Source organism: Megalobrama amblycephala, linkage group LG7 (assembly GCF_018812025.1).
Source record: "Megalobrama amblycephala isolate DHTTF-2021 linkage group LG7, ASM1881202v1, whole genome shotgun sequence".
NCBI lineage: Eukaryota > Metazoa > Chordata > Actinopteri > Cypriniformes > Xenocyprididae > Megalobrama > Megalobrama amblycephala.
In genome coordinates, this window is record NC_063050.1 from 5804164 (window position 1) to 5827415 (window position 23252).

At 37.5% G+C, this 23252-nt stretch overlaps 2 protein-coding genes across 10 annotated transcripts in view; both read right to left on the reverse strand.

The window, feature by feature from the left end:
• Positions 1-23252, reverse strand: part of LOC125271592 (NACHT, LRR and PYD domains-containing protein 12-like) — a 296158-nt gene that overhangs the window by 42630 nt on the left and 230276 nt on the right. The gene's annotated exons all lie outside the window — the stretch shown is intronic.
• The window catches only part of LOC125271595 (NACHT, LRR and PYD domains-containing protein 12-like), a 28601-nt gene continuing 6128 nt past the window's right edge, over positions 780-23252 (reverse strand). Inside the window, exons 7-16 of one of the 3 annotated variants that reach the window (XM_048195700.1) lie at positions 23086-23211; positions 16732-18651; positions 12049-12222; positions 11769-11942; positions 11490-11663; positions 7300-7473; positions 7021-7194; positions 4223-4396; positions 2888-2934; positions 780-2808 (exon numbers count right to left, since the gene is read on the reverse strand). In XM_048195700.1, the coding sequence (XP_048051657.1) occupies positions 2252-2808; positions 2888-2934; positions 4223-4396; positions 7021-7194; positions 7300-7473; positions 11490-11663; positions 11769-11942; positions 12049-12222; positions 16732-18651; positions 23086-23211 (3694 nt within the window). In that variant the 3' untranslated portion in view covers positions 780-2251. Of the gene's footprint in view, positions 2809-2887; positions 2935-4222; positions 4397-5096; positions 6735-7020; positions 7195-7299; positions 7474-11489; positions 11664-11768; positions 11943-12048; positions 12223-16727; positions 18652-23085; positions 23212-23252 lie in introns of those variants that run through there. The other 2 variants (XM_048195701.1, XM_048195702.1) reach the window with 2 other exon arrangements.

Consider the following 23252-nt stretch of genomic DNA (forward strand, 5'->3'; position numbering starts at 1 on the left):
TCAGACACTCTTGCTTACTGCTCTGTGCTTTGCTCCGTCACTTTTATTTTTATCTTCTTATTTTAATTACAGCAAATCAACACAGTGCTCAAACGACAAAACTTCGCACCAACACTAAAACCAGAAATGTTCTAACTGGAAGATTACTACAAAAAAGGGGAATTTTTATCCAACCAGCCTCCCACAGACAGCAGCCATCAGCTTACATTCCACAGAAGGGAAAACACAGCTGCCTACATTCAAAAGGATTAAAAAAGAATATGCATCCTCTGGTTGTAGAATCTACCTGCTGCACAAACAGCCACAGACTTCTACAAAGGATTGCAGTTCTTGAAAAAAAGTTACTTCCGGGACTACCAAACCAGACAGAACCCACAACAAAGTTTTGTCATAGACGCCCTCCCCAGGTGAAAAAAAGTACACGCCTATAATGTATTTAAAGTGCTTTATTTTCACACTAATTTTGTACTTAAATTACTAACAATTCTTCTTTAGTACTTCTTTAGATAATCTTAAAAACATCTGTGTACTTAACTGTGCTGTTTTTAGACACCATGAAATATGAACTAAAATGTGCTTTAAATAAACTATTTCTATTTAAAAAATGTATTAAGATACCACTTATAGTACATTTGAATCCATAGTGTACTACAAGTGGTAACTAAATTTTTTTTAAATACAGAGATAGTATATTAAAAGCATATTTTAGTTCATATTTCATGGTGTCTCAAAATAGCACAGTTGAGTACAATTAAATGTTGTTAAGATTATCTTAAGAAGTACTAAAGAAGAATTTGTAGCAAAATTAGTGTGCGAAAATAGAGCACTTTAAGTACATTATAGAAGTGTAGTTTTTTTTCACCTGGGTCAGCATACAGCCAGTGAGTCCCATGAATCTAGTGCTCCTAAACAGGCCATACTGAGCATAGAGAAACACTAATTGATGGGTGAGACCCAAAGGCACTCAAGACATCAGATTGTCACAAGTATCACATATTGCCGCAGTAGCATCCTCTACCCCAAACACTGGTTCCCTACCACCGCCTTTACATCTGGAGAACAGATTTGAAGTATTAATGAATGTGGGTGAGGAATCCCTATACGAGATAAATGTAGGTGAGGAAACCCCATATGTGATCGGACACAGATCAAATCAGCCAGCCGCTAACACTGATGCAAACTGCCACTGAAAGTCGAGCAAACAGCGGCACTCAGCTCATAGAGTAGCCAAGCTCAGGACTCTGATACTGGGTGACTCCATAATCAGAAACATTAGCAGCAGAGATACAACTACATGCTGCCTTCCACAAGCAACAGTTTCTGATGTAAACAGGGAACTTAAGAGCATTCTGATGAAATATAAGCCTGCAAATTGAATAATCATTCACGTGGGGAAGAATGATATTCGGAAAGAGTAGTCAGAAAACCCTTAAAAGGGTTTTCAATGAAAAAAAACTTTTTGATACACCTATAAGACTGAAGAGAAGTCAGTTGGATTAAGGTGAACTTGGCTCATTGGTGATTACTCAAACAGAATACAAAACACTGACGCAACATGTGCTTCTCACAATAAATCACTTTCTTCAGTCATTCATCTGTTATTATCAGCTTCTTGTGTGTGTGCCAGAGTCCACCAGTCTCTCTCTGTGGCCCATCAGTTGTTGTCGGCCTTTATTCTCTCCACACAAATCAATGCAATCAGACAGTTGTGCACTGCTTGTCTACTGACTCGTTCTCAGACTGCAAACTCAGCTAAACAATACCTCCTTCACCACAGTTGTATGTTGTAATAGACATTGAGCTGCAAAATCATTCCTGATTCCAAATAAGAGGTTTTTGTTACAGTGTTCTGAATTGAAGTGCAAGGGTTCCCAACCACATTCCTGGAGGCCCCCCAACACTGCATGTTTTCCATGTCTCCTTAATCAAACACACCTGATTCAGATCATCAGCTCATTAGTAGAGACAAATGTGTGTGTGAGACAAAGGAGAGATACAAAATATGCAGTGTTAAGGGGCCTCCAGGAACGTGGTTGGGAATCACTGATCTTAGTATTTTCTAGGCAGTGAAATATTTGTGTCATCTGATTCTGACAAAAGAAAATGTTTTTGACTAGAATATTTGATTTTGACTTGGTGTTTAGTTATGAGATTTTTTATAGTTGTGAGAAAATGAATTTCATTCATTGTTTCAAGAATTGTGTGTTAGCAAATTGAGAAAAACTGTAATACATATGTAATTTGTAATTTACTAGTGTAGTTGTGTCTGTGATTTATTCTGACACAGAGACACAGAGGAACCAGGAGAAACCTTAAATCCAGCATAGATGGGTTCAGTGAATGTAGTATTGAATGTGTGTAAGTGTGTGAGTGTGTGTGTGTCAGAGACGCTGTAGAAGGACAGAGTGCCAGCTGACATGTCCATGTACACTCCCACTCTATTAGAAGATGGACAGACAGCACGCTTAACTGTGAATGTATTATTGTGACGGACAGCGAATCTCTTATAATAGCAGTACAGACTCCAGGATTTGTCACTGGATCCAAATTTACAGTATTCACTCCATCCTTTCCTGCTGATTCCTTTATATGTCACTGATATTTCAGCATTATCTCCACTCCATTCAGCCTCCCAGTAACAGCGTCCTGTCAGACTCTCTCCACACAGAATCTGAGGAATATTAGCAAATCTCTCTGGATGATCAGGATACGGCTGATGCTCTTCCACATATATGATCTTCCTATTCTCATCAGACAGAATGAGATGAGTGTTTGCTGTGTTTGGATCCAGTGTGAGATCACAGGCATCTGAAAACACAAGGAGAGAGAAACATCTATAACAACAAAACCACAGTCACTAGACAAGTGTGTGTGTGTGTAGACCTACACTTTTGTAGTCCTGCTGTCATCAGGATTTCTCCTCCATGATCCACACTATAAGCACAGAAACACACATTAATGTAGATATGCATCATGCAAGGCCATTGCAGTGGGTTGAAAGGTGGTGACAATTATAGGAGGCCCCACTGCCCAGTGTGCCCACTAAATACAGTGGTTTTGCTATATATTTCCCTAATCTTATGAATAATTATAGTATATATAGTACAGCTTGTGCCTGAGAGTTTAATGAAAACCAGAAAAACATGCAATGTAGTGACCTTTCACCTTTATAGGAACTCACACTGCGTCCAAAGTCACTTTGGGAGAATGCCTTCAGCATGACGTGTTGGAAGTATGTTTATCAAATGCGAAAATGACACGTGTACACTAGGTGCCCTTTTATACTCACAGTCACACTATTAATGATGTCCCGGGTTGTCACAGACCAATGTCATTATCGCATTTGATACACTGAATTCAGACATTGTCTTGCTGGAGGCATTCATCCAGTGTCTTTGGATGCAGTGTCTCATTCCCCTTCTCAGGGAACCATGGTTAAATTCGTAAACTGAGACTCTCTTCCCTACATAATATGGTTTAGTCAAATAGTTATTATTTCAGCTAAGTCAGGAACAAACAGCAGAGGGACCCAATCAAATTGCAAGTCCCACCCCAGTGAGACTGCTCTGAGAACAGTTAAAGTTAGAAGTAAAGTTACAGTGTAAGTGACACTGACTGAAAATGTCAGGAAAAAAATATGAGTACCAGTAACATCATTAAAAGGACAGGCAGGCCAGGAGAACTGCTTAACCCTCTGAGTTCAACAAACATGCATTGTGTGCCACAAGGATTATAGACCTGCTTGCTTCTGATGTGATGTTTAAGATAACACTACTATCAAGAAAATGTGAACCTAGACTACATTTTATATTACACTGTTGGAACAGCTACTTAAAATGTTCTTGTCTTTTTTATTTTATTAGTCTGTCTTGAATAATTGCTTGCCAACTTTAAACAATGTTTCATAATAAGTTATTAATTGATTTAAGGCAGTTTAATGTAATATCAACTCTCCAATAAAAACTTTTATTTGCATTTATTTATTTGTCTGTTTTGTAATTTTGTAAAAATAATAATAATAATAAAAAAATCCTTATTAGGTTACGTGGCACCAGATGTGGGCCTCCAAGCCCACTATCTTATACCGTATATGTTATGAGTGGCAGGCTGTGCTACTCATACCCATTAAAAAAAACATCATGTTTTTTCAGGGGGCCCAGAATTCCCTAGCTATGGTCTTGGCAACATGCACACACACATTCAGTATTAGTGTTTGACATACTTGAGTATCTGCAGTGAGCAGTTTGGATCCTTTAGTTTGTCAGTGAGCAGCTGGACTCCTGAGTCTCCTGGGTGATTGTAGCTCAGATCCAGTTCTCTCAGGTGTGAGGGGTTTGAACTCAGAGCTGAAGATGCATAACCACAGCCTTCCGCTGTCACCATACATCCAGACAACCTACAGATGGATCAAAACATCATCTACAAAACACACATCAACACTAAATATATGAGTGAATATCATAGTGTGAATTTATATATATATTTATATATATATATAAACAGTTTCATTTTTCTCTATTAACCACATCATAACTACCCCGTTTCCATGTCCAATATTGATATCAATACCGCAACCTTGGGTATCTGATGATAATGATTTTCTTGATCAGTGAAGAATATCTATACGTCACTAACTACACATCATTATAAATAAAGATAAATGCTCACAAACTATGAACTGAAGTCAATATATGTGTAGACCTCTTTAAATATGGGAAAACATTGATTTAAAAACTGCAGTTACATATTACTTTAGTCTACTATTGTATGCACTATAATAACCATTTCCTTTGAAATGTATGTTGACATTTTTAATAGGACAACAGCCAGGATAGATATGTCAAAACAAATAAACAGGCTAAATATTAATTATATTTTGAGCAAAGTGGTCATACTATGAAAGGCTTCGATACAGAGCAGCATAAATGCGCTTATGTGCAACCTGAGCATGATCATACGCTTAACCCTTTAGAACCTAAAGCTAAAATAGACAGTTTTTACATATTAAGTTTTTTTTATTATAAAAAATTCTCACATAATGTGCTATCTTCAAGCTTTCTCAGAATTTTTTTTTCAGAAAATAAATAGCTTTCAATAAGTTGCAGTTATTTACCATTAATATTTATGGTGAGTTTGTAAACAGAATTTAAATAGACACACACAAAAAAAAGATTAAACAAGATTAACAAGATTTAATTTAAACAAGATTAAATTTTCTGATTTTTATTTAGAAAAAAAGAGAAAAATGATGATCAAAAGAATCTAACACTTCAGACTTGAAAATTCAACTATATTACATATATACAAACAATTTGTGACACTGGGTTGCACAGTTTTCATTCAGGAGAATTTTTTTTCAAATACGCATTCACATACTACATATGCATGGACACATATGTATGTATACAGTTACCGCACAGACACCTTACACAGATACACACACCAAATGCTAAAGAGTCTCGCTTAGCCTCCTCCCAAGTCTTATCAAAAGTCATCCCAATCAACTGTGTATTCCTTCGCCACATTTTTGTTTGTTTCTTCTTTTACGTATGCAATCCAAAACTCCCTAAACTGCCACGCTCCATATCTCTCCATTCAAATCCTCCTTCCACCCACTCTCAGGAGAATTTTTTTCAAATACGCATTCACATACTACATATGCATGGACACATATGCATGTATACAGTTACCACACAGACACCTTACACAGATACACACACCAAATGCTAAAGAGTCTCGCTTAGCCTCCTCCCAAGTCTTATCAAAAGTCATCCCAATCAACTGTGTATTCCTTCGCCACGTTTTTGTTTGTTTCTTCTTTTACGTATGCAATCCAAAACTCCCTAAACTGCCACGCTCCATATCTCTCCATTCAAATCCTCCTTCCACCCACTCTCCCCTAAAGCTACTGGCATTTGCTTATGACAGTGTGAACGGTTCAAAAGTTCTGGTAACATGAATACAGCTTGGTTGGGTGTGTCTAATCACATGGTCTGAAGCGCATGGTGAAGGTGCACTTAGGGCATGTCTGAATCCACTTTTGCTAGTTTAACGATCGATAAAATGGTCTGCGCACCAGGCGCATGGTCCAAAAGGTTTGTACCTAGTCTCTTAATGAGTCATGAGTGTGTTTTCAGAGTCTCATTCTCATCTCCCATTCCCTTTAAAAGCCATTTGCACTTGCACCATGGCGGATTGTTATTTACATGGTGGAATATAGACACCCTCAACCTGACAAGTCAGTTTAAATGTGTACAATATTATACATTTTATTAAATGTGTACATATTATTAAATGTGTACAGTATTACATGTGTACAATGTAATCTTTTTATTTTTAATATTTGGCATGTTTGTGTGCTGCTGCGCATCCCTGTGTGTGTAACAAGCAGAGTGTACACAAGTTGTTCGCATGCCTTATTTCTAACATGCCCATTAAATAACAGAAAATAATTAAAATAAAATACTGTGGCATTAAATCAATGGCGCAGTCATTTTCAGTTGCTTCAAAATAGCTACATGCCAACAATGCACCTGAACACACCTCGTTTTCAGGCCAGCACGCCCATTGACAAACATTGGGCGTGAGTGCATTTGCTATTAAAACAACATGGAGCTGTATGTGAAAATGATAACTGTGTAGGGCTGAAACTGGCAAAAATCCTTTGCATTGTGCCTGGCATTGCATTGCACCAAATGTATGATAGGGCCCGTGGAGTCACAGCGTGCAGTGCTCTGCAATGAAAAGGTCATAACTACTGTGACCAGGAGGGGACATGTTCAGTTCACTTAGTTTTGATGTAAGAGTGATATAAGAGTGATGTAAGAGTGGATATTGATTTCCAGGCCAAATATTACCCCCTAATGGAAAAGTACTTTTCTGTCAATGCTGTAAACTATATGCACAGAATATGAAGAAAATGAAAATCTTTGGGAGTCATCTGACCATTACAGGCCTAAACCACCCAAGTTGCCAGCACAAAAGCTGACTGTAAAATCTAACTTATATGTTTGTAAATACCTCAGTATCCGCAGCTGACAGTTTGAATTCTTCAGTCCATCCGAGAGCAGCTTCACTCCTGAATCCTGCAGGTCATTGTTACTCAGATCCATCACTATCAGGGCACAGTTTGAGGATTGAAGAGCAGACGACAAACTCTCACAGCACTGATCAGTGAGATTGCAGCCAGCCAGACTGAAAGAGAGCAGAACAAATACATCAACAGTCAGATCATCTACAATCATTCATCAACATTATGACTGGCAGACTGCAAATAATCTGTCATATGTTCTTAAATACCTCAGTATCTGCAGCTGACAGTTTGAATTCTTCAATCCATCAGAGAGCAGCTTCACTCCTGAATCCTGCAGGTCATTGTTACTCAGATCCAGCTCTCTCAGGACACAGTTTGATGATTGAAGAGCCAATGACAAACTCTTACAGCACTGATCAGTGAGATTATAGACAGACAATCTATAATAACAAAATAAATTGATTACACACTGTTTAAACTGAGTACTGAGACATCTGTACTGATATTTAATTAACTGTCAGTTCCGCCTAAAATATTAAATTTCCCTCACTGAGTACATTCACATGCAAGTACTTAAGCCAATTATGCTTAATAAGCCAACAACGGTGTAACCCGTTTTCTTTTAAATGGCTTAAGCATAAACCAGTCGAAACAGGTCGTTTTTTGGCTCTTACCCTGATTTCGCGTGGCATGTAAACGCATTAACCTGCTTTCTGTCGGCTTATTGAAGAGCATATGTGTGATATGTGACAGAAACGCATCCTTAGTGCAGATTTAAATGCATCCAGACAGAGCGAGCATTTTGCAGGAAAGGAAGAAGGAAATATATTGCAAACACAGACTCTTTCAAGACAAATTGTAAAAATGTGTTCTCATCTCTCATGCAGCAAGTAGAAGTGGTTCAGTCAAAACACTGCATCTGCAACTGCATGAGAGAGTAATATATGCGCTGTGAGATGTGAGTCAGAGTCAGATGTGCAAATAATTATGTTTTGATGTCACTACAGGGAAATAACCCGATTTATTAATACAGTCATGTAAACTCAGTTTATTTACGTTGTCAGTTTACTGGAAACTGGGAAAAATGGTTATGTCAATAAGCTGATATTTAATAGTTATCTGCTTACTGGTGTGCATGTAAACATGCTTAATATTTTCTATTAAACTGTACAGTAAGCTTTGATGTCTTTGAAAATTTCAATTAAATGCAAAACACAAAATAGAAAATATAGCTGTTGTACATGTTGTAAATGATCTACAAAGTTACAAAGCACAAAGTCCATGCCAAAGTGAAAACAATTGATGGAATTGTTAGTGGGCTAGTGCTGCCTCATCACAAAAGTTTATCATTTACATATTTTAAGTCTTGCCAGTGTAAAATTTCAAGCAATTTTAAACCAGTCTAGTGCAGGAAGACACGAAAGAGAAGTCAACTCTATACTTGCAGACTGTTTTCCATGTGCTACAACATTAATTTGTGTATTTTACATATGCAGCAAGCAGCAGCATGTCTTACATGCTTACAGCAATGTCTGTGAATGTATTGGAAGGTAGCAAGTTTCGGTACTTGGTCTGCAGCAGCAGTGTAGCAGATCTACTCTGCCAAAACCAAATACATTAACATTGCCATATTCATTACCATGCCAACCTCTATTCTCATACCAATCTCCGAGAGTTGTCATGACAGAAATACTTTAATTATCTTTCCTATCTTTGTTTAATAAAGATTTTCTCATCCGCCTTAGACGCTTGCTTGTTGGTGCCAGATGCATTCTGGGATACTTGTTTGTCTCAAGTCTGCACAAGTCACATTTGGATGCATCCTTGATAAAAGGGGCAGAGCAAGAACACATCCAGGGATTTGAACTGTACTTGGCTATATGTGTACTTTGAATTGGAGCAGTATTTGCACAGTGACTAATGACATTTCACAAGTCCACAAGAACACAAAGGGCACATATTGAGAAATGGCTTGTGAAATTTCACCTGCCGCTTAGCCTTTTATATTTGCCTCTGCTTAATTAAAATGTGATTGGTTCATGTGAGTGTTGAAATGAGAGACATATTTGAAAATCCAAGGAACTAATAATCAGCTGGTTCCAATCGGTGGCCAATAAATTGGAGTTTAAAAAATATATATAATATGCGCTGTTGCATTCTCAATATTTAGTGATTTAGCCTCAGATAAATCCTTAAATGTTAACCTAATTTACAAGCAGGTATTGTTCGTTACCTAAGCAAACTGCTTGTGAGTCCACGTTGAAAGCGCTTCTTTATTCACAAGAGACTGCAAGATCGCAAGGAAAGCTTGACAGGTAACTATAAATTATTACAGGCTATTTTCTATTCATTTAGATATTGGTTTAGGAACTATTGTTGTCAAGTAAGCTTCATTCATAATGCTTCCCCTGGTGCCCTCTCTAAACTGTCTGGGTGCTGCAATGTTCTCGTAATTGACTGCCACCTTCATTCGGACAACACGTTATTAATAAACATTAAGAAAATTGATTTTTGAAATTTTAGAACAGATTTGAATCATCAGAATATAGACTTGTGTTTCATATGCAAGCAGCTGGTATTTCTACGGTAGTATCAAGTCTGGGAGTCGCAGAGGTGGTCCCACTGACAACCGCACTCCCTGTTATGGCGAAGGCCCATACATCTGGTGTGTATGGGCCGTGCACTGCGCTTCAATTGAAGAGTCTGATCCAGAGCCTGATCCAGCCCATGAGTTCACCCCAGAGCCTGCCTTAACCCTTGAGTTCGCTTCAGAGTCCACCTTAGCTCATGTGTCCACTCCAGAGTTCGTTCCAGTCCCAGAATTCAGCCTAGCGACCCATGAACTCTCTGTCTGTCTTGATGCGACCACAGAAGTCGCCCCCGAGTTCCCTGTCTGCCCTGATACAATCACGGAGGTCCCTGAATTCCCTGTCTGCATTGATATGACCATGGAGGTCACCCCTAAGTTCCCTGCAACCCCTTTTCCACCAAGGCACCAAGTTTGAGTGCTGGTTCAGAGCTAGAGCTGCATTAATGTGTTGGATGCTGATGTAGGCTCGCATAGCCATGAGCATCAATAGTAATGTCCGCCATTGTTGACAGCTTGTTTGAGATGCATCGGAGCTGTGCAGACCGACCAGCGTGTGATATCAGAGACAGAGTGCCGCGGGTCTGCGGGAGCATTTGTAGGGCATACGACTCCTTGTGCTTTTGGATCGCTCTTGCGGCGCTTTGATGTCATGTACCAATCGGTTTGCGAGAAGCCAATGCATCTCAAACAAGCTTAGTGGGTTTGTGTTAGTGAGTTTGTGTTTGGCCCTGCCGCACTAGTGTAGCTGTGAAAGATTAGACATATACAGTGACGTATGACCTGGCACTGTGCTGGCTCTCTAGCCCGTGGAAAGGCAAACCAGTTCTTACAAGGCTCGTCAGTTGAACCAACTCCAAACTGGCAATAGCATTAGCTTTGAACTAGCACCTGGTTTGTGCTGGTGGAAAAGGGGTATGATCAGCCGTGGTGGTAGTCTGCTCTGCCGTGGGGGACTTCAAGCCTGTTTGCACTGCTGTGGTGGTCGTTCGCTCTGCTGTGGGGGGCTTTTTTTGCCCGGCCTGCACCACACTTGTCGCCTGCATCGCCCTGGCCACCTACCCAGCCTGTGCCACCTTGGTCACCTGCCCGGCCTGTGACACCCTGGCCGCCTGTTCTGTCTCAGTCTCCAGGTCATCTTCCATTCCATCAACCGGGCCCTCCATCCCACTCCCTGGTTCTGCCTCCGCTTCACCTCCCTCCTGGTTTTGGAGCATCTGGAAGCCTCTCTTTTGAGAGGCTACGTCACAGTCACCAGCTGAAGTGCCCTGGTTATCCACCAGTGGGCACTCATCACAGACTATTGTCTTTCCATTCAAGACTTCATTACATATAATCCTTTTCCTGGACTCATTATGGATTCATTCAGTGCACTTGTGTTTTGCTACCTTGTTTTGTTTTTTTGTTTTTTTTTAAATGGTGTCTTTCTGTGCATTCTTTGTGTAGTCTTGCCAGTATGTTACCTCTGTGTGTCTGAGCTCCTGGCTTCTTGCCCTGGTTCCTGTGTTTTTGTCTTCAACCTGGTTGTTTGTATTTTACCCTGTTTGGGTTATCTTGATATCAGTGTGTTTGGACATTTGCCTGCTTTTGACTACTCTTTGGATTTCCCTTAATTCAAGTACTGCATTTGGATCTTCAGCCAAGGACCAGAGCAGTGATTCATAACAAACATAATGACAAACTATTATTTTATTTATTTACACATACACACACACCCTATATGACTAGCTCATAGTTAGCTTTTATGTGCATTCGGATAGGCTCATCTTGAATGTTTTTCTCTTCACTACTTAATAATCTACTTGATATTGCTTCATTTTTTCCTTTTATTTCAACAAAAATCAATTAAAGTGCTTGTAAAAATCAAACCTTAGTATCTGCAGCTGAGAACTTGGACTCTTCAGTCCATCAGAGAGCAGCTTCACTCCTAAAACTTGCAGGCCATTGTTACTCAGGTCCAGCTCTCTCAGGACACAGTTTGAAGATTGAAGAGCTGATGACAAACTCTCACAACACTGGCCATTGAGATTACATGCAGAAAGACTGAAAGAGAGCAGAACACACACATCAACAGTCAGATCATCTACAAACACACATCAACATTATGACAGATTGACTGTAAATTATCCCTTACACATTCTTACACACCATAGTATCTGCAGCTGACAGTTTTGACTCTTCAGTCCATCAGAGAGCATCTTCATTCCTGAATCCTGCAGGTCATTGTTACTCAGATCCAGCTCTCTCAGGACACAGTTTGAGGATTGTAGAGCTGATGACACAATTTCACAATGATGACCAGTGAGGTTACAACCAGAAAGACTGAAAGAGAACAGAACACACACTCACACAGTCAGATCATCTACAAACACACATCAACATTATGACTGGCTGATTGTAAAATATCTTTTATAAATTTTTTAAATACCTCAGTATCTGCAGCTGACAGTTTGGACTCTTCAGTCCATCAGAGAGCAGCTTCACTCCTGAATCCTGTAGGTCATTGTTACTCAGATCCAGCTCTCTCGCTACACAGTTTGAGGATTGTAGAAGTGATGACACAATTTCACAATTCTTAGCAGTGAGATTACAGCCAGAAAAACTAGAAGAGATGAAACAATAACATAAATTATTACAAATATAGCCTCAAGCAGCAATCATCAGGGTCCAAGCACCAATGGCCCATGTGGATGATTAGTGATCCAATTGAAATGTATCTTATGATGTGTTTTATGTAGTTTTATTGTTTATATATTATGCAGTAAATTCCATCTTGAACTTTCACTAAAGATAGAGTTTAGACATAATACAGTCAAACCAAAAATTATTCAGACATTTTTTATATTTTTTGTATATTTTTACTAGTGGGTGCAGGACACTATAGTTCATTTATGTATGTGAGGATAGCAAAATAAAGTAAACTGTGACATATTATACCCAAACATTCTTCGAACAGTGGACTACCAGTAAAATTGATACAAATTTGGAACCAAAACGTATTCAGACACTTTGACTTAACCATGTTTTGCTTAAGTGTTATCAGACATGATTAAAATGTTTTTTTTTTAAACTTTGAGATCTTGTCATATTTTATTACCATTTTTTTTTAAACTAGAGTGAATGATCTGTATTAATGAATGAAATGTTCAAGGTGTCTGAATGGTGGAGGGTTTCAAAAGTACTCTGAATGTGCACTGCAAACCACTATAGTGAATGCTAAACAGCCATTTAAATGTTAAGTAGCAAAATCTTTGGCTGCAAATGCAAAATGAACCAGCTTGTGCCATATAGTTAATGATGTGAATATTATCATGTTGTGTTAAGGACCCATCAGCAGAACTTCAATGTAAAATATTGCTGTAAAATTGGCGAATTTTGACAGTAACACTGTTTTCCTTTAAAACGGTAATATACTGTTGAAAACAATGCATTCTGAGTATTTATTTGCTGTAGTATATAATGTAATATACTGATAATCAGTATTACTCAATTATCACTTAATTAATCACTGAGCTGTCTTATTAATTTCAACTGTTTCAGTGTTCACACTCTGTAGTGTGCACACATATAAAAGTTCATTTAAAACCGAGGATTTTGCTGTGGGGTTAAAATGGTTAAAGTTGTAAGATGAGAAAAACATGATTTAACAGTAATAAACTGTAAAATCCATTATGGCAACAGACTTTTGAATAACAGCTCTTTACTGACAACCCTACTGCCAGTAAATTACTGAAAAATTCAAGGCATAAACAGTAATATATTGTAAAATGTAACAGTCAGATTTACTATACGGAACAAGTTCATTTGACTGAAATATTAGTGAAAGTTAAAACTGAACTGTTTTTATGCGTTTTTGCACAAGATGATGTAGGATTGATCTGTTAGTTTAAATAATTAGTTTTGTGGGTCACCACTGTTGTTTTAAAAAGTGCTTTATAAATAAACTTTGACTTTGAATGTTCACACATGTATCTGAAGTTCAGTCATGTTAAGTATCAGAATGTTTTTTGTTTTTGTTTTTTTAACAGTAACTAAAAACCTCTGATTCATCTGAGGACTTCCATGGTTGTTTAATGCATTTAGTTAAGGGCTCATAACATGGGGAATCATGCTTTATTTGATATTATGATATATATGAGGTCACTTTACTATAACAATATTAAAACATTTTCGACCTCAAAAATTCCTCCTCATTGCAAAAAGAGCATGAATAAAACTAAGCTTAACAGCATATCAGTTTCGAATGATGTATAACACTTATCTGTATGACCAAAATCTACAAAGTATTTTGAGTCTCTTTCGCACTGAAAATAAAAAAAGCGAGGAGCAACCGCCAACCTCTGGGGGTTAACTGCTGTGAGGACAAAGAAGAATTAATTAAATATCCCATATAGGGGCTTAAACTCAAGAAATTTTGTTGCATAATGCCATAGTGTTTTACATGCCCAAAACATCACAACAAGTCATTTGTCATTTCTACGACTTTCCAAAAGAGGGGAAAAATATTGAAAGATTGCTTGCATTGGTCAGAAGAGAGAAATTTGCCATCACTCCCTCAGCTGTTGTATTAGAAACACCCTCGCAGCATTAACATTCGCAACATGAGCCAGGAATAATTGTGCATCTCTTTAGTTTGAAACAGATTACATTGCAGGAGTATATTTGTTTTAAATGTGAATTGTTTTATTTAAAAGTAGTTTTCAAGCTTTCTTTAGACATATGTTTCATGTTTGTGTGATAATTATTCGCTGAATTTCAGTTTCAATTTCAGAATTTTTGAGATGTTTCATAAAGATTCTCACAGAGACAGCTGAAAGTACATTGTTTTTTATTTTACAAAAGCACAAGTTTTTGTTTTTATTATGAGTGTACACAAATAAAAGTAGACCATTTGTAGTTTGTAATGATGTCTTGCACTAATCTGTATTGCCAAAAATGATGGAGTAGACCTATTTTAAGTTGTTTCAGCTGTCACGAGGATCCATCAGAATGCGCCAGCGCATTCGTCGGAAAGAGGATTAAAGAAAACTAAGCCTATTTAGTTTCATATTTATGTTTAAATATTAGGCTATAGCCTAATATTAGTTTTTAAATTTCATTTATGTTGATTATTAAAAGTGAACAGCATGACTACGATAGGGTAATAACAGAAAACGTTGGTTGTAAACGGCATAATTAATTGATAATATATTGTTCTAACAATATATTTTAGTTAAATATTATCTGTACTGTACTATCATTACATCAAACTCCGAGACTCCACCCTCAGGGCTTGGGAGAGGTTTTGTAGGAGTACCTTGGCCTTGGAATATGCCCTAGTGATACCTCCTGAACAGTGGACAGATTAATCTGTACAGCCTGAACATCAAATAGCCTCATGTAAACCCCCATTGGGTTTATATCCCCCCTCCCTTCTTCCTCCCTTTTTTAAAAAAAAAAAAAATATTTATCTATCTATTTTTATTTATTTATTTATTTTGTTTATTATTTATTTATTTAATTTAACTCATTCATTTTTTTATTTATTTGAAGTTTGTTTGTTTTTGTTTTTTGTGTTTTATTATTATTATTATTATTATTAATAAAACAAATATTATTTTTTCTTTACTCCATATTTCCTATCTCTCAATAGAGAGGTATATTATACATACATATACATAACTCATGCACTTCATATAATTACATGTAAATGGTGTTTTTGTTGTGTACTTATGTTAATCTCCAATTTATTTGTACTGCACCGTTAATGTCTATATTTTCATTGTATGTCTCATTGTCTTGCTCTAATAAAATAAATAAATAAATAAATAAATAAATAAATAAATAAAAACATTATCTGTAGTAGGGGTGACCCTGAATAGTCGACAATTCTAAGCTTCGACAGGAGGAGCATCTTGGTGGCAGGAATTAAATCTTTAACAATGTCAGGGATAAGAAAATCTAAAGTGTAGATGATCCAAAAAACGTAAGATGCAAGTTGTGCCAACAGCTCATGTCCTACTGCTCAACAACGACAAAAACTTCGGCACGCTTCAGCCGGCCAGCGTTAACGAGCTGACTATAGCGCGCTATTTGAAAAGACCCAAAGGGACACAGGAAGATAACGTGAAAGACTGGATTTTTCTCTTTCAATCAGGTAGGGTACAGCCAGTTCTAATTTGATTTTTCGATGCTGTGAATGTATACCTAAAAAGACTGTTTAGCGTTTACTGTCTCTGCAGTTAAAAAGACAAAGTTGACAATTCTGGCTATACTTTCGTTATTTTAATAATTTCTTTAACTTTAAATTTATTTATTGATCACTCTGGTTTATCCAATTTTACTATTTGTGGCTTAATGTGTTGAATATACGTTCCCCTGCACTTCAGGCATTTTTCACTTGTGACTTGATTATGACTTTAATTTTTTAAATTATTTTTATTTATTAGAACAGTATATTCTGTTCTAATTCAATTCTGTAAATTAATTTTTGATTGTTTTTCTATGCATCAATGTTGTGCTGTAGATTAGATGAAGCTTGCTCGCACAGGACATTTAGCCAATTTAATTTGATATGTCAACATGTGAAATGCATATCTATCTGCAGTGTGGCCTTTCTGCAGTTATTTATATATATATATTTTAAAGTTTATTAATCCAAAATGTTTTTATTCATTTTCTTCTATATCTTTGTGTGGAGTTCTGTACATTGTGGCTGTGAATGTTTATCCACATTGCCTTTCATTTCAGTTTAAAAAAAGATAAATATCATTGTCAGTTTCATCTATCAAAGTTGTTTCTCTGTGTTGTGTGTGAGAGAAAATAAAAAGTTGTCTTAAGGCCCAGGTATAGGACTTACTTAATTTTCTGCATCCTGCTCCATCTTGTGCACAGCTGAGCATGCAAGCCTTTTAAAGTGACCATGGAAAGAGTTTGTGCGCGCTATCTAGTGGACAGCTATTTTTCAAGCACCCCCCAGCAGACTTTAGCTATAAAAATGTTATAAGTAACAGAAATAAGCACAAATGTCAGGACATGACAAAACACCAGGGCCCAGAGGGTTAAGCTAGAAGGGTTGTGCTAGATTCATTATTAAACACGACTCTTTGTTTGTTAATAATTAAATACTCACAGAACTTTTCTGCAGTTGATCACAGCTGGTATCAGTCTTCTTCTACCCTCATCTGATGTGTTGTATTTCTTGAAGTTCAGCTCATCCATCACCTCATCTGACATCTGAATCATGTAGGCGATTGTTGAGCAGTGAGCAGGAGAGAGTTTCCTCTTTGAGTGTTTGTCTGATTTCACAAACTCCTGAATCTCTCTGGACATGGTCTGATCTTTCACTTCCAGCAGACAGAGAAACAGATTGATGGACTGACCAGATGAGAGATGATACAAATCTGTTGGATCTTTGATATTGTCTTTAATGTACTGTGTGGTTCTCCTGATGCTCTCTGAGCTGTTCTTTGTGTGTGTCAGTAGATCCTGTAAGAGTCTCTGATTGGACTCCAGTGAGACGCCCAGCAGGAACCGCAGAAACAGATCCAGGTGTCCATTCTCACTCTTGAGGGATTTATTTACTGCTGATGTTAGTAGATCATACAGAGATACTTCATCATGAGACATGTGCTTATCATATCCATATTCACGGTCATATTTAGAGATATTTTCAGAGTCATGTTTATTTTTTGCATCCAAAAGCTGCAGTGGTTCTTTGTTCTTCGATAAATAGCAGTAAAACGCATAGAAAGCAGCAAGAAACTCCTGAATGCTCAGATGAATGAAGCTGTAGACTTTCCTCTGATGAATCACAGATTCCTCCTTAAAGATCTCAGTGCAAATCCCAGAATACACTGAGGCGTCAGTGACGTCTATGCCGCTCTCTCTCAGGTCCTCCTCATAGAACATCACATTGCCCTTCATCAGCTGCTTGAAAGCCACTTCAGCAAGTTTCACAATCACTTCTCTGTTGGACTGCAGGAGTTTCTCTGGATCTCTCTCTTCATACTTCTGATTCCTCATGTTGATCTGAATCAGCAGGAAGTGGATGTACATTTCAGTCAGAGTTTGAGGGATTTCTACACTCAGATCTTCTTTCAGGAGCTTTTGAAGCACAGTGGATGAGATCCAGCAGAAGACGGGTATGTGGCACATGATGTGGAGGCTTCTTGCTCTTCTGATGTGAGAGATGATTCTGCTGGCTTGATGCTCGTCACTGATTCTCTTCCTGAAATATTCCTCCTTCTGAGGCTCATTGAATCCCTGAATCTCTGTCAGACGGTTGATGTATTTGGAGGGGATCTGATTGGCTGCTGCTGGTCTGGAGGTGATCCAGATGAGAGCAGAGGGAAGCAGTTCTCCTTTCATGAGGTTTGACATCAACATACCCACTGATGAAATCTCTGTCACATCAGAAACTTTCTGAGCATCTGAAAACATCAGTGTGATTCTGCTTTCATCCAGACCATCAAAGATCAACACAACTTTACACTCTTCATAAATCTTTGGGTCCAGATCTTGAAGTTCCGGATGAAAGTCCAGCAGAAGTCCGTGAAGACTGTACTGATGATCTCGGATCAAGTTCAGCTCTCGAAATGGAAGCACAAACATGAAATCTACATCCTGATTGGCTTTTCCCTCGGCCCAGTCCAGAATGAACTTCTGCACAGAGACGGTTTTTCCGATTCCAGCGATGCCTTTAGTAAGAACAGTCTTGATTTGGTCTTTCTCCTCACATCCTGGTTCAGGTGAGGCTTTAAAGATGTCACTGCAGTAGATTGGAGTTTCTTGTGAGTGTTGTGTTCTGGCTGTTTTCTCTATCTGTAAAACCTCATGTTCTTCACTCACTCCTTCACTCTCTTCATCTATGATGTAGAGCTGTGTGTAGATCCTGTTCAGGACGGTTTGATTCTCTTGGAGTTTGTTTCCCTCAAATAATCTTTCATTCTTGTATTTCATGCTGGTTTTGTGCTGGTCTTTGACTCTCTGTAGTTCAACATTCATTGGTTGAAGAGAATCCTGGTCTCCAATCTGATCATCTCTGTTCACACTGCAGAAACACCACCACCATCAAAATAATAATAATAATAATAATAATAATAATAAAGAACAGATTTAAAAAATATGTAAAATAAAGAATTTAAATGTAAGTACATAAATTACATAAGCCACATTCACACTGCAGCTAAATTCGTTTATCAAATCAAGTGCTTAATCCTGTTTTGTACACACACAGTTCAATAATTTATGGTTGTGACAACCGCATTTTTCAAAAATATCTATGCAGTGTGTATGGAACCGAACATAGCTGTTAATGATGTATTTAAATGCACATCTGTGGAAAGAGACAAAAGCCTTGACTCGTTCTTGTTGCCAGATCTAGAAAAACAGCAAACAAGAACAAGCCCATAGTAAACCAATATAAATCCATATGCTTTATGCTGAAAATAAGACCAAAATATCACAACCTGCACCTACCCACTTTAATAATTCCATGAACTCGATTGCTTTATGAGCCAAAACCAAACAACAATCTAAAAAAATTACTATAATAAAGGGACATGGCAGCACTGCACACTCTGTGCAGCAGCTTTTTACATAAAAAAGCAAAGCCTCTGTTGATTGTTCTTCATTTAAAATTGGTGAACATGAGTCTTTTTTCACTGTGATATTACTTTGGTCAGAATAGCAGTGTTGGGAGTAACGTGTTACAAAAGTAATGCATTACAGAAACTTATTACTTTTTGCTTTAAGGCATTACTAATCAATTTTCAGTAATATTTTACTCGGTACATGTTCAGTAACACTTACATTACAACACACTTTTAGCCCAAAATTTAACTGTTCAAAAAACAACAACAACAAAAAAACAAAAAACAGTAAGACCTTGAGACCTTAAAGGATTAGTCCACTTTTAAATAAACTTTTCCTGATAATTTACTCACCCCCATGTAATCCAAGATGTTCATGTCTTTCTTTCTTCAGTCGAAAAGAAATTAAGGTTTTTGATGAAAACATTCCAGGATTTTTCTCCTTATAGTGGACTTCATTTGGCCCCTAACGGTTGAAGGTCAAAATTACAGTTTCAGTGCAGCTTCAAAGGGCTTTAAACGATACCATACGAGGAATAAGAGTCTTATCTAGAGAAACCATTGGTCATTGTCTTAAAAAAAAAAAGAAAATGTATATGCTTTATATAGACACAAATGATCGCATCACAAGTGCTTCCTCCAGACCGTGATTCTGTATTCTTCAAAAAGCTTACACTGAATGTCCTAGACCTTCCCTATTAAACGTAAAAAACGGAACTGGTGCCGCGTTCGTAACGTAAGTAGAATAGGGAAGGTGGAGGACATACAGCGTAAGCTTTTTGAAGAATACGGAATCGCAGTCTGGAGGAAGCACTTGTGATGCAATAAAGCATATACATTTAAAAATATTTTAAGAAAATGACTGATCATTTCGCTAGATAAGACCCTTATTCCTTGTCTGGGATCTTTAAAGGCCCTTGAAGCTGCACTGAAACTGCAATTGGCCCCGAACGGTTGAAAGTCAAAATTAAAGTCCACTATAAGGACATGGACATATTGGATGACATGGGGGTGAGTAAATTATCAGGAATTTTTTATTAAAAAGTGGTTCTATTACCTGTACGTGGTCAGTCAATAGCCGCATGTTTGTAAATAAAGACTAAATGACAGCTTCTGATATATTTGTTTAGTGATTTATTTCATTCATCTCCCTCTCACTGGTATAACTTTGTATTGTGTGACGTAGTCCAGTGAAGGCGTGTTTAGGGCGGGTTTTACAGGAGTGCCGCCGAGCTAATGGGCCGACAGTGGAAACGCGTCATGATTTCGGCCTCTGTGCTCACGCTGGCCAGTCAGTGGAAAAGCAGCTAATGGGTGAAGAAGGCAGAAGAAGACTGTACATTCGTGAGATGGACGTATGCGCATTACTTCGAGTTTGTCAGATAATTACTTTTAGCTCTACCATACTTTTAACAGACTTGTATCATTTGTGATTCTGTCTGTCATCCTTTCTTGCATTGTCTTGAGCCTTCACGTTGCCAATTATAAGCTATATTGTTAGTAGCCTGGATAGCCCACAGTCATTATGCTACATCATATCGCCCTCTACTGGATGTAAAATGCTCTGCAGTACATTTTGTCATTTTAGAATGTTCAGTTCTACTTCTGTAGTTATTTTGGTGAAAGTAACTCAAAAGTAATACAAGAGTAATGTAATGCATTACAATTCTGAGACAGTAATATTGTAAGGTAAAGAATTACTTTTAAATAACAGTAACAAGTAATCTATTATGTATTACAGTTTGGAAGTAACTTGCACAACACTGCAGAATAGTGGATACCAAATATTCGAGACAACAGAACATTGCTATGGTTACCATTGCCACAATTGTGTTGTAGAACACATACAACGAGGCAGATTAAGATTCAAAGTCTTTAATAATATCTAAACATACATTCAAACAAGGTAGACAGGCAAATGTGGTAGTAATGACGAGACTGGACAACCAAACACTGAAAACGCAGGAACTTAAATACTAGGGATGTGCAACAGCGACCGAGTACACGAGTACTCAACTGTGACAGCGACGATCGATCATGTAAATGATGATGTAAATGGAATGTATTTTTTCCTTTTTCTCCTGATTGGTTATAGCAGCACTTTGGGCGGCGCCCTGAGCTCTGATTGTTTAGCTTTCCACAGCAGGTGTCAAAAGACATGAAAAGAGAGAGAATGGCCTCAAAGTCACGTAGTGATGTTTCACTTTGACAAGATGAAAATACAGTTCAATGCAAGCTGTGCAGCGCCAAGCTTTTATCTTGTGCTGAAAACATTCTTTAAATTCTATTCATAATTAATTTAGCAATAATCATCAGTGATTTTCATACTGTAAAATGCAAATTGAATCCAAAATATTGCTGAAATATTAGTGACACGTTAATCAGAGTTACACTTTCGGGCAAGCTCACATTTGCATTTGCAAACCATTTGCAGATGAAAGTTGTAATAGCTACATCTGATTAATCTACTATAGGATGCATTGGGTCGAGATATCAACATTTATTAAGAAGCTAAACACGCTGCATATCAGTGTTTAGTTTCCACTGAACAATTTAGTTTAGTTTCACGCTCAAATGCAATGAGTTATTTGGGACAGCCATATTGCTTTTATATGTTTCTTTTTTAAAAATGTAAATACTGATGTTATAATAATGCAGCAGTGCTGTTTTCGTCATATTTATTCAATGACATATTTCACATAGTTTCGAAAATACACAGGCGATTTATGGAATCACTTATTAATGTGATTAAAATAAAGCACAGATCTGCCATAAACATAGCATTATAATGAGAACTTTATATAAATCTACAGTATATTCTGTCCTTGCCCGTGTTTCAGCGTGCTGTCGTGAAAGAGCAATATTTTGTCTAAAAATTTAAGTCACTTATTTGTTTATTAAACTTTTGTAATTGTACTGATGTTTGGAGAAAAAGCAATGTCACACTTTATGTGATTTATTAACTATAACCTTATATAAATATAGCCTAACAGACAAATACTCATACATTTTTAGTACATTTTAATAGAGTAAATCACGCAGTGAGAGCGCACACTCTAAATGAACACGCGCAGTAGTCTAACCTAAAGACGGTATTTCAAGTTATTCTTCCTATAACATTTGTACGGATACAAATACTAGAGACACATTCTTTGCTGTTTGTTGATCTGAGCACAGACATCTTAGTGCCTAGTTAACGTGAGAATCGTGAGTTTGACTGCTGCAAGTGAGGAGTCTGTGGCCCGCCTGCGCACCGGAGGTGAGTTTGGAGTAAAAACATGTTATTAAATGTTGTCTTTTGTTGGACAAGATATTAGTAAATGCTTCTCATATCTGGAAAGATGTTTGACGCGTGCTGCTTTTTCAAATGTACATTATAAGTGATTCACACTCGCAGTGCTTTATTAGCATTTGGAGCCATACTTCATTGACAAGCCGCGCAAAAAAAACAATCGCACTAAGAATCGCGTTTAAGCGATAATCGCGTTCAAGTTCAATGTTATTTTTCGTATCGTGCTATATATCGCGCAGCCCTAATTCAGCCCATGCTTCAGTGAGTGTGCAGTTGTTTTCCTCCTACTTCAGTACACAGACAGAACAATAATTTAGGGCACACACTGCCATAATTAAATGCGTTGTCACTCCTGAAACTGTGTGTACGTGACCATAGAAATTCATAGAGATGTCAATCATGTATTTTTGGCTTATATTTCAGTTTCAGTTTAAAAGTTAAAGTTCATAAAGTCAAAGATAATTTTCCATCACTGAACTTTTGTCTATAGATCTGAGTTGAAATCAAAAGTTCTAAAAATCTAACTAATCTCTCTGTGTGCATTCAGTGGGTTTTGACTCCAATAGAGCTGATAAATCACCCACTACACACTTATCCTCACCTGGGGTCAGAGGTCAGTGGTTCATCACTGAATAAAGGAGGAGGATGCATTGATCCGTCACTCTTCAGAGACACACAGCTGGGATCTGGAGATGAAACTTCCAATCTCTTCATCCTCCTGGAGATCCTGATAAACACACAAAAATAACTCTTTATTTAGTTCTGCCT